Source organism: Grammomys surdaster, unplaced genomic scaffold (genome assembly GCF_004785775.1).
Source record: "Grammomys surdaster isolate TR1022 unplaced genomic scaffold, NIH_TR_1.0 126048, whole genome shotgun sequence".
In the NCBI taxonomy this organism is placed as follows: domain Eukaryota; kingdom Metazoa; phylum Chordata; class Mammalia; order Rodentia; family Muridae; genus Grammomys; species Grammomys surdaster.
This window is the reverse complement of record NW_021620860.1, coordinates 3,943,252-3,955,799: the sequence shown is the minus strand read 5'-3', so window position 1 is coordinate 3,955,799 and position 12,548 is coordinate 3,943,252. Positions and strand designations below refer to the sequence as shown.

Here is a 12,548-nt window from a genome sequence, read left to right as displayed (position 1 = left end):
CTCCTCCTCCTTCTCCTTCTCCTCTTCCTCCTCCTCTTCCTCCTCCTCTTCCTCCTCCTCTTTTCCTCCTCCTCCTCTTTTCCTCCTCCTCCTCCTTCTCCTCCTCCTCCTCTTTCTTCTCCTTCTTCTTTTTTAACTTGAATTTGCTTAAGTAACAGAAACCAACAGGTCTTTTTTGTACGCTTCTGTGCTTCTCCTAATCATAGTATGTTCATACTTGTATTTAATGTTGTGTGGGTTCTGCTGAATGAAAACCTTGCAGATTCCTAGGCTGGAGAGATGGCTGAACACTGCTGCTCCACAGTGCAGCTCAGCACTGGCTGCTCTTTCAGGGAACCTGAGCTTGGTGCCCAGCACCCACGTGGCAGCTCAGAACCCTGATCCAGGGATCTAACACCCTCTTCTGCCCTCCTTGGGCACCAGGCACATATGCAGTATACATACATACAGCAAGCAGAACACTCAAGTACATAAAGAAATATTTTTTAAAAACATAAAACCTTTCTATCCCTAAAGAATCTTGTGCTGTGCGTCTTCATACAGCTCCTGATAATCCTGATATTATGATAAGAGAAAATTAATCCATGCAGAAATGGTGTCTTACAAGGGTCATCTGACCTTTTTCAGGGCAGTGTCCAGCCAGGGGCTTGTCTCTTAGCTCTTGATTCTTGTCTTCTGCAATGGCACTCAAGGGCTGAAGTGACTGAGTTCTCTTACTGTTCATTCCTCAGAGCCTGGAAATTACCAAGAATTTTCTGGTGTTGTTTGGTTGATTTAGTTATACTTTATGCCTAATAGTCCAGACTGCTAATGAGCCATGATTTGGAGAACTAGGCATTGTGACGTAAGGAAGTCTGGAATTGGGGGTGGGTGAGTGGGGGTGTGGTCAGTGGTTTAAGAGGTTTCATTAGCTTCTGTCAGAGGGAAATGGCAACAGACTAAATTAAATTTAGGGAAAGTTAGTAAATCTTGAGCATTTGTTACAGAATTCTTCAAAATGTGTTTTCTAAGACATGAGAACATTTTTATACCCTTCAGATCTATAACGCTTATATATCTTGTCTTTGGTTGTGCTAATTGCAAATTTATTTATATTTTCTCTGGTAAATACATCTTAACTGCATGGTAGCCTGGGTAGGAGGCAGCTGTGCTTGCTGGTCTATGCCATAGCATGCCTGAAGGTTCTAGCAGGTATGCCGGTATGTACTTATGTTCCCCGAACCTGAGATTAGAGCAGGATCATGATTTGAGGTTGGCCTTGGTGACTCATGATTTGAGGGTGGTTCTATAATAAGACACCCTATCTCAAAACAAGCAACAACAACAGAATACATAAACACCAAAGTGAATGTTGGATGTTCTTTTCATCAGTGGGACATGGGAGTGGTAATAGCAATTAGTTCTGTGGTGCTAGTAAACTTCTTACTTCTTGCCTTAGATTTTGCTACTGTTTACTTGCTCCCAAGGTATCTAAAAGGTGGGTCTTGGAAAATAGAACATACAGATGTTAGTGTTGGAAGATGGACTCCCTGCAAGAATCGTTTTTGTCAGGATTCTGGCCTTGTGCAACGAATCTAAAGTAGATCCATTTCATCTGCCAGGAGGTAGGGTGGCCTCCTGAAGCCTCAATAAATAAAAATGCTTTCTGTTTATCCTGCTCAGTGTGTTTCCTGTAACAAATCCTTCAAGAAACTCTGGTCCCTTCATGAACATATCAAGATTGTCCATGGATATGCAGAAAAAAAATTTGCCTGTGAGATTTGCGAGAAGAAGTTCTATACCATGGCTCATGTACGGAAACACATGGTTGGTGAGTCTCCACCCCTATGTTCTCCACCTGTGGACTCCTGGAGTCCTCTGTGCTCCACACTGGGCAGGATATATAGAGCCAGCATGCCGTAGTCGGTTTTAGCTTGTTGAGACTGCATGTAGCTTGTCTTTAGTAAGCAGGACCAGGTTGGACAGTGTAGTCTTCCCTACCTAGACATCTTTTCCATTAGTGCTGTTTGTTCTCTCTTTGAAGCATTACTGTCAAAAGTGAGAGGTCGAAATTAAGACAGCATAGTTTCCTCACCTTATGGCATCTGTCTTGACCAGTCTGAGGGTTTTGGTGGAATTGTGTTGAGTTTAAATGCATTCTGTATTACAGCACACACAAAAGACATGCCATTTACATGTGAGACCTGTGGAAAGTCTTTCAAGCGCAGTATGTCACTCAAGGTGCACTCCTTGCAGCATTCTGGAGAGAAACCCTTCAGGTGTGAGGTAAGGGACGGGCTACACCCAGGCCCAGTCCACAGCTAGGGTTGTGTGGATGACAAAGCAGGGAGATGGAGTGCGGGTGCAGAGCCCAAAGCTGTGCCACACTGGAGCTCCCGGCATGCCCAGTGTCTGGTGGTCTCTCACTGCTGAGAAGAGAGATGTCCCATCAGGACCCGGTTGAGTCTCTTAGGGGTAACTTGAGTGATTTGCAGTAGCTGATCTTTCTCAGTGATTCAGAACAGTTGAGTATGAGCCAGAATAATTACATGAGAAATTCTCCCTTGTATTCATAACTCAGCTGCAGGAACATAGTGAATACAAACTGCCGCCATAAGCAGGCTGTGTTTTGAGGAAGAGAAGAAACCTATAAGCTTCTGAGGGTGGACTAGAGTGATGTTTCTGAGCTTGGCAGCCATCACTGTCCTCTGTGTCCACTGCAGAACTGCGATGAGAGGTTCCAGTACAAGTACCAGCTCCGCTCCCACATGAGCATCCACATTGGGCACAAGCAGTTCATGTGCCAGTGGTGTGGCAAGGACTTCAACATGAAGCAGTACTTTGATGAGCACATGAAGACGCACACTGGTAAGTTCTTGGTGAAGGTGGACGTAGCCCCCAGTGCTTGTTGGTAGCCCTCTGCTGGTCTGTCTTTAAATCCAACCATAAATTTGCATTATGTTCCAGTTTTGTTTTGTTTTATCTTGAGATGAAGTCTTGCTATGTAGCCCAGGATGGCCTCAGACTCACAGCAATCCTCCTCTCTTAGTCTCCCAGGTGCTGAAGTCCAAAGTGTATACCACTATGACTGGCACACATTTGCAATTGTAATCTTGCTTTAAGTAAGCCTGAGATATATAAATAAATGTAATACCAAAATTTTCTCTTTTATAACTATTTTTAAAAGAATTATTTATGTGAATGCCTTTTGTGTTTTTTTTATTTTGTTTTTTTGAGATAGACTATTATTGTATCACAAGCTGCTCTGGAACTCATAGTAATCCTCCTGCCTTCTGCTCCCATGTGCTAGGATTACAAATGTATGCTACCATGCCCAACTGTAAATTTGTTTGTTTTGTTTTGTCTTATTTTCTGAGACATGGTATCTTTGTAGACCAGGCTGTCCTTTTCTCTACCTCTGGAGTTAAAGCTGGGTTAAAGGCATTAAAGCCTTCTTGATATTCTCAGAGTTGATTGGATTTGATTTCCAAAATTCACTACCTCTCAGGAAGACAGCCATTAAATGGAGTTAAATAAATTTTAACTCTCTCTTCTCTCTCTCTCTCTCTCTCTCTCTTTCTCTCTCTCTCTCTATGTATGTATGTATGTATGTATGTATGTATGTATGCTCCATAGCATTGATAAGGGGTCTTATAAACATTTAACTATCCAGCCTTTGGAGAACTGGCTAGAATATAACAGCTCCTTTTACAAACACTGGTACTATCCACAGCTGACCTTGGTACTCTACCAACTGGACTGTATCTGTGGCTCCAAAAATTTTAGTTTGTGTTTATTCTAGTTATTATGTAAAATTTTATGATCAATATTCTTTGGCCAATAGGCAAGGAATGTTTCTTCCAAAAGAATACAATTAATTCACTTAGATTTTTCTCTTACCCATTATCAGAGTAACACATACTTTTCTGGTTAAAATATATCAAGAAGGCTTTAATGCCTTTAACCCAGCTTTAACTCCAGAGGTAGAGAAAAGGCCAGAAATGGCGGCACATGACTTTAATCCTAGCACTTGAGAGGCAAAGACAGGTAGATCTCTGTGAGTTCAAGGCTAGCCTGCTCTATATAGCCTGCTATGAAAATTAGGAACTGAATAAAATCTCATCATGGAGAGAGCAATGACATTTAATCAAATAATAACATTTTGGTTGATTTAACCTATTTTATTTTTTTTAAAGATTTATTATTTTTATTTTATGTGTATGAGTGTTTTTGCCTGCATGTATATATGTGCACTGTGTGCATGCCTGATGCTCTTGGAGGCTAGAAGAGGGCACCAGATCACCTGGAACTGGAATTAAGCATATTTGTAAACTGCCATTTGATGTCTGTTAACTGAACCTGGGTTCTCAGCAAGAACTAAGGCTTCTTAGCCACCAAGGTATCTCTCCAGCCAAGATTTAATCTCTATATAAAAAAATTCTAAGAGTGTAGCCCAGCAGTACAGCATTGCTTATCAAGTGCAGATTCCATTGCCAGCATCACAAGCAAAACACAACTTTCAGTTCTTAATATTGTTATAGGCAAGCACTATGCCTAAAATGTTCATGTGTTCATGTATATGGTACATTTGGCTCTTTGTAGTCTGTTGTAATCGTCTTTTATGTATTTAATTTTAGATTAAGTAAGTTTATGTGTTTAACTGTTTTGCTTGCATATTTGTATGTGTACCATGTGCATGTTTGGTGCTTTTGGAGGTCAAAAGAGGATATTGAATCCTCTGGAACTGGAGTTCCAAGTGGTTGTGAGCCACCATGTGGTACTGGGAATCAAACCCAGCTATCTGGAAGAGCAACAAGTGCTCTTAACTACTGGGCCCCTCCCCCACAACATGATTTTTAACCTACAATGGTGATACACATGCTTTAATCCCTGCACTTGGGAGGCAGAGGCAGGCAGATCTCTGAGTTCAAGTCTAGTCTGGTCTACAGAGGAAGTTCCAAGACAGCTAGGACTACACAGAGTCTCAAAACAAAACCAAATAAAAACAAAAACAAAACAAAAAACTGGGAAAGCAACTAACTGGCTGGTAGATTTGAACAAACCTTATTAGTAGAATTGTACAACCTTAGTTGGCCTCTAGTTCCATGGTATTAAATATGAATGACTGTAGTAGTATCTGTGAGAGGAGACGATAAGAGAGCTTTAGAGAGGAGAAGAGAGAAAGGCTGGATGAAGTGACAGTTATAGCAGCAGTCTGATTGGGTGGGGATCATGCCTGTTGTAGAAACTGGCATTGATTGAGTTGTCTCTTTGCAGTTAAAGAGAAGTAAGGCAGACCTTACCTAGGGAAGCTGGCCACCATCAGGCAGGGTTCCTAGTATAGTCTGAGCACAGGGTAAGTTCAAAACAGAATATTTGCTGATTGTCCTTTTACCACATGCATAAGGACAAAAGATGAATGAAGACCTGGTTTCTGCCCTGTAGAAGTCCATGGTCCACAGAATAACAGCAGTGATAATACAGTGACAGAGAGGGTACCACACACTGAGCACTGTGTTCTGAGTGCTGCTCTAAACCCTGGCCTCTGTAGGGGTTGTTATCTTTATTTTTCTCATGAGGAAGCTGAGGCTAAAAGAGAAAATAATTTGCTCCAGGCAGCCTTACTCTGGACACTTGGTGATTCTGTTGTAAATTTAATGTAGCAAGTAATAAAACAGGTTATATAGGCCATCATAAGCGTGGCCAGCATCATCACAGGGTCTGAGTCTCAAATTTGTTCACTGTGCTCAGCAGCTCAGGGTCAGAGGTTCTTATGTGTGCTACATGATCCTGATGATAGTAAATTGCTTGTTTATTATTTATGAATGGCAAGTAGTTTGGAAGGCTTAGTATTATTATTGTTGTTATTATTTAATGTGTATGAATGTTTTGCCTGCCTGCATCATATGCTTGCCTGGTGAAGAAGCCAGAAGAGGGTGTTGGGTCTCCTGGGACTGGAGTTATAGATGGTTTTGAGGCACCATGTGAGTTCCAGGTCCTTTGGAAGAGCAGTCAGTGCTCTTAACCACTGAGCCATCTCTCAGCTCAGGTTTGTTTATTTATTCCTGTCCTAGGGACTGAACTTAGGGTCTTGGCATGTGCTAGTCAAGTTTTCTACCACAGAGGTGCATCTCCACCCCAGACTGGAACTATTCATACCTTTTGGTCAGCATTGTTTGCCTAAATATAGGATGCCTATTCTATATTAGAAGCTGAATTATGAGAAGATTGCCAGGGATAGAGAATTAGCAAAGGAAGGTAATGTAACAACTCAAGTGGTGATCACCATACTTCATTCAATCTAGGTAGCCATCAGTTGTAAAATCAATTTATATGCTGCTAAGAAAATGTTGTAAATTAAACAATGTACATTAATTCAATGGCCATTGATTATAAGGTAAATGACAGTTTCAGAAGCATTAAAATGTGGGAAGAAACAAGAAGATTTTAAAATATATTTATAAATATTTATAAGAAGGCTGGAGAGATGGCTCAGAGGTTACGAGCACTGACTGCTCTTCTAAAGGTTCTGAGTTCAATTTCCAGCAACCACATGGTGGCTCACAACCATCTGTAATGGGATGCAATGCCCTCTTCTGGTGTGTCTGAAGGGAACGACAGTGTACTTTGACAGTATAGTCACACTAAATAAATTAACTCTTCTGGGTGTGTGTGAAGATAGATCATTCATGTACATATAAATAAATAAATATTAAAAATATATAAGAGCCTACTAAGGCTAGGCATGGTGGTACACAGCTTTAATCCTCCAAATTTAGGATGCAGAGTCAGGCAGATATTGGCTTGAGGGCAGCCTGGTCCACATAGTGAGTTCTAGAACAGCTAGAGTTGCATAGAGAGACCCTGTCTCAGAAAAACCAAAAGCCAACTCTAAATGAAGCTAATGTGGTAAGCAAGATGGAGATAGCCCTTAGGTCTACCATGCTTATACTCAGGCTGAGTGGAGGTGTAGCTGAGCGGCGTCACTGAGGTAAGTGTCATGGATGTGTAAAGAGGCAAGAAGTAGAAGACATGGTGCTGGAGAGCGTCGTGTACAGAGACTAGCAGAAGGAATCTTTTAGACCGAGTGTGAAACCTTTGGACTTAAAGAACAGTGAGTAGTGAGTGGCTTTATGTTGTATGTGCCCCAAGTGTTTTGAGAGTTTGCTTTGGCTCCAGTGTGGATAGTGAGGGGATCAAGAACACAGATGGTAAAACCAGTTAGATGAATTAAGGGTTAGTTTCAGGACCTTTAGAAGAATAGTATTCAGGTAGAAAATAGAGAGTGGAGTAGTTTGCTAGGTAGGATAATGAATTTAACTTTCTTTTGTTAGTTTTGAGATCTCTGGGACATGCAAGTGGAAATATCCAAGAAGCAGTTTGAGGAAGGATTTAAAGCTCAAAAAGGCTTCCATGAGATGGACGGGTGGACCTATGATGCTGCCCAAAGATACTCCTGCTGCATGTCAGGAGTGCTTAGGTGTGCAGGACGGACTGCTCTTCCCTGTGCACAGTGCCAAAGATAACCACCCGAGCCCTGTCCTCTTCTGTCTTGCCCGTAGATTCTTTTCATTTACGGTGCCCTTCTCTAAGCTTTATAGTACTGCTTTTTAGAGCTGGGTCAGCTCTGTCTGGTGGACAGGTCTCTAGATGAGCTAATGCACGTGCTTTTCTGGTTATCGTGTAACTTTAGCTGTTCTTGTATCTTCCAGCTCATGTTTCCCAACTGTCTTTAAAGCAGAGCAAGATACAGTGGCTGACTTCAAATGTTACATTTTATTTTATCCTAAATTTCAGAGTAACCTTAACATTAACCATTAAGCACAGTTAGGCAGTGGGGCCAAATAAATAGTGAGTCGGAGGTGGGTAGGGTGATGGGTTTATGTCAAGTGAAGGCATGGGGAAGAAATTATTAAGAAGTAAGTAAAAGATTATTAAATTCAGTAAGACTTTTGCTTGAATCATTAGATTTGTAATCGTCCTTACTTCCTTTGGGGCGCCCTATGGCGAGTCACATAGCCCAGGAGATTGTGAATGGACATGATCAAAGAGGTCTTGAGAGGTGAGCATGTTCTGTTGAGTGAACATTCAGTATCTGCTGCTTGTGAGTGAAGTGTGTACAAGGTCAGTTAGTTGGGTAGAGAAGCAGTTGCCCTCGCTGGACTAGTGGGTCAGAGACTGGGGTCTTAGGCTGCTTCCCTGTGGCTGCTGCAAGTGAAGACACTGACTTCGATAGAAAGGACAGGAGTTCAGGGCTTAAGAAGTTAGCAAACACCTGTGCTTTTAAATATTTTACTAGGAAACAATCTTGCTTTCCAGAACTCAGGAGGCTTTGTGGTGAGTTTGAGGCCAGTGTAGATTGCATACTGATTACCAGGCCAGCCTATCTGAAAACAATTAAGCATTTTATTGAATAAGGAAGTCATGTTTATTTCAGCAAAAACAGAAGTACAGACAAGTATTAAAAATAAGGATGAGACCTGGAGCTCAGTGCTAAGAGCACTTGAAACACTTGCAGAAAGCCTGGGTTCAGTTCCCAGCACCCATATTTTGGGTTTAGTCACAACCTTTTGTAACTACAGTGCAGAGGATCTGGTACCATCTTCTGGCCTCCATGGATACCAGGCATGAATGTGGATTATACATACAGGCAAAACCCTTACACACATAAGAACTAATAATAAAAAATAAGGCTGAGTGTGGTGGTGTACACCTTTAATCCCAGCACTTGGAACTCAGAGGCAGGTGGATCTCTGTGAATTTCAGGCCAACTTGGTCTACAGAGGAAGTTGTAGGCCAGCCAGGGCTACATTGTGAGATGCTGGAGAGAGGTGGGGGTGGGGGGAGAGAGAGAAGGGGAGGGGAGGGGGAGAGGGGGAGAGGGAGGGGAAGAGAGAGAACACAAATGAACCATCTGTAGTTCTGTTACCTACATTGTGAGATGCTGTCAAGAAAGAAAGCCATGTGGAATTCTGTTGCCTAGAAGTAATCTTAGCAATACAGTGTATCTCTTTCCATCTATTTCCTGTGTATATCTTACATCAGAGTGGCTAATGCTACGCACATACTTCCATAATGTGCTTGTTTTACTTTACTAATAGATTATAGACGTCTTTACACAGATTGAATGTTGATAGTTACATTTCTATACTATATACAGTTGTTTCCAGTGGCAGTTCTCTCAGACAGATTGAGGGTTTGTTTGTTTGTTTGACTGTTGAGTGCAAATATTTATTTGGGGGTGGGGATGAACGTGTACCGTGGAGCATTTGTGGTCAGGGAACCCAGGTGCTCAGGCTAGGCAGGCAGCAAGTGCCTTCACCCACTTCTCACTGGCCATATTTGAGGTGTTTAAGATAATTAAAGGAAAACTGAACATAGCGACACAAGCCTATAATACCAGCACTTGGGAGGCGGAGGCATGAGAATTAGAAGTTCTAGGTTATCCTTTGGTACATAGGACATTTAAGGTGTGATTCTGGGGTGCACAAGACTCTGTCTCTAAAGGGGTGGGGGAGATGATTAGAGGAGTCAGGTGCTTGTGGTTTATACCTGTAATCCCAACATTGTGGAAGCTGAGGTAAGAGATCTTGAGTTCCAAGCCTAAGATTCATAATGAAACCTTGTCTCAAAATAAAAGAAAGTAAAATAAAATAAAATGGAAAAATATAAAAAAATACAAAGAAAAGATAGGAAGAAATGGATTAAAAAGGAGACAAGATAGGCTCAGAAGTCAACCAGAAAGATGTGTCAGTCATAGGGAGGAAAGGTCCTTCAGCAAAGGGTAGCTGGCCCCAACTGACTCTTGAGTTCTCTCTCTTAGGAATTGTATAGGTGGATGGGTAGGGTAGGGGTCTGGATTCTGTGGAAGAAGGCAATAGAAGATCCACTTTCTTCTAGAATAGGAAAGAGATCCAGCTTTCTTCCAGACTAAGAGAGAGATTGAACTGTGGTGTGGGTAAAGAAGTATTTGCTCCTGGTTATGGGAGTTACAGGAAAACAATGTAAGAAAATGGATTCTTTGATGCATGCAGGAATAGGGCAGGAAGTGCTGTAGATTCTGTGGGCAGAGCAGATTCTGGGAGCTGGACTTCCGTGTCCCTAACTTTGTGCTTAACAGGTCACCTTGGGCAAGACATTATCCCTCAGACAATAGGGATAGTGTGGTGAGAATGGAAAGCTACCAGATGTAGTGATTGGAATAGAGCCAGGTTCCCTGAATAAGTCTTAATACACAGTCTTGAGTGTGTTAGCTTGTTGCAAGGGAATGGGGTGGTAGCTGAAGTCACAGTGAATTGGCATGTGAAGTGGTTAAATTTCAGACAAGGTATCCATAGGCCACAGCCACAGGGCATGCCACACCTGCAACATCCACTAATTTCCCTCCTCTTTTCCTACCAGAATGGTAGCTTATAAGTTGTATTTGTGCCTGCTGCGACATGTAAAGTGTCAGTTTGGGAGACAAAATGCTGCAGGGAGATCATGATTGGCAGGGGCCCGTCTTTATACCCGGAACACTAACCCTGTTTATCTGTGCTCATCTAGGAGAGAAACCTTTTATCTGTGAAATCTGTGGCAAAAGCTTCACCAGTCGACCCAACATGAAGAGGCACCGCAGAACTCACACAGGCGAGAAGCCCTACCCCTGTGATGTGTGTGGTCAGCGGTTCCGCTTTTCCAACATGCTAAAGGCCCACAAGGAGAAGTGCTTCCGAGTGACCAGCCCAGTGAATGTGCCACCAGCTGTCCAGATCCCACTGGCCTCAGCTCCAGCTGCTCCCGCTCCAGCCGTGGCCAACACTCCCACCAGCCCAGCCCCTGCAGTCAGTATGAACCCTGTGGGTGGCGCGCTTCCCTCAAGACCTGTCCCGCACCCGTTCTCGCACCTGCACATTCACACACATTCACACCACCCGCACCACCTCCCCATTCCTCCTGTGCCTCACCTGCCCCCACCTCCAGCCCTCTTCAAGAGCGAGCCCCTAAACCACAGAAGCCAGAGTGAGGACACCTTCCTCAGGCACCTGGCAGAGAAGAACAGCGCAGCCCAGGCCCAGCATCATTAGCACCAGCCAGTGTCCTCCCATGGTGAGTTGGCAGAAGGGGTGCAGCTGTACTTCTCTGGGGTCTTCCTGTCTCCATGGCCTCCTTCAGGGCCTTCACCATTGTCCTGGTGAGCCGTCAGACTGACCTGAGGGAGTGAGGAAGAAGACTGCCCTTGAAACCAGGGGAACCACCGAACTAAAGCCCAATTTGCTTGCATTTTCTGATGACTTTTATAAATTTCAGATACTGTGACTGTGGGATTTTATAATTTCATATCAGCGGATGAGGTATGCTTGCTTTTATATCCCGGTCTTCTCCTCAAAGAGGAGACGGGCCTGGTTTCCTTTATACTAATCGGGAAGGCTGTGAGATTTACCCGGAGCATTAACTGCATCACTGTGTATTGTAATGAATTCTTTCCAGCTTTTGGTGCTGGCTGCAGAGTCGGGCTGGCCGCGGTTCACACACTATCAAGCATTATAGAGAAGATGGGAATTTTCTTCTTTGTGTAGCTCTTTTAACACACTCTTTATTTTACTACAGAAATTATTTTAGAGTTTTTGTATAGACTTTAGTAGTCTGTTTCTAAAATGAGATGTATTTCAATAAGCTGTGTAATTTTTTCAGTGTAGCTAAACCCATGTTGTAAAATAGATAAATTTTTATAATCATCAAAATGTGATTCTTAAAGATGCATATAATAACTTCTATTTCAAATGTATTCTTACATCTGTACAACTCAAAGGTGCTTCTGAGACTGGATGTATCTGAGCAGGTCACCAGACCTACAAAAGCAAGGTTCAGTACAAAGTTAGCCCTCAGTGAATCGAAAGTCTCAGCTGGGCATTCAGTCCATTGGGCTCACTGATACACCCATCATTGGTGTCCCTTTGAGCTACACTATGGATTCACTGGGGTGGTGCGAGGGAATGGGGTCACCCAGAGTTAGCCGGGTTTGCAAATGTGAATGGCGTTTGTGAGTGAATACCCTCAGGAGGACTGGCAGAGGCCAGAGGCTGTACCTTGGATCACATCTGTTTCTCGCTTTTCTTAGGAACCTTGTTGTGCTCAGCTGTTAGGGGAAGACAAATTGGAATCTCTTACTTGAGGTTCCTGTGTTTTCCAAGAGTTGTTAGAAGAAGCTAATATGGCGAACTGAAATCATAAACATAATTGCTGATAGTGACTGAGAAATGTGGGTGAGAGGACAAGCTGGCTTTTGTGTTTTAAAACGTCTGCAGTCTCTAAAATGTGGATGTCCACAGCTGACAAGTATCTGCCACTTAAACTGTAGTGAGAGGAAACCCTCGATACTGCTGCCTGCCTCGGCAGAGGAGGGAGACCGCAGCATGTTAGGTGAGGAGTGGCAGCTTACTCGGTCAAGATTTAGGGCACTTCCACAGAGCGTGGTCACCTGGAGTGGATTATATGGAAGGCCAGAGAGAGGGGCTAACATGGTGTTTTCAGTCAGCTGCCGTGTACACGGTACAGCTACATGTTCTATGCTCTTCTCAGAAGCTGAG

General features: G+C 43.0%; 1 protein-coding gene across 1 annotated transcript in view; it reads left to right on the top strand.

Moving 5' to 3' along the window:
- The window catches only part of Znf652 (zinc finger protein 652), a 13,505-nt gene extending 2,437 nt beyond the window's left edge, over window positions 1-11,068 (top strand). The window contains exons 2-5 of the mRNA XM_028755032.1: window positions 1,663-1,810; window positions 2,150-2,265; window positions 2,703-2,847; window positions 10,525-11,068. Coding sequence (XP_028610865.1) covers window positions 1,663-1,810; window positions 2,150-2,265; window positions 2,703-2,847; window positions 10,525-11,045 — 930 coding nt within the window. The 3' untranslated portion in view covers window positions 11,046-11,068. The remainder of the gene's footprint in view (window positions 1-1,662; window positions 1,811-2,149; window positions 2,266-2,702; window positions 2,848-10,524) is intronic.
- Window positions 11,069-12,548: the final 1,480 nt, after the last annotated feature.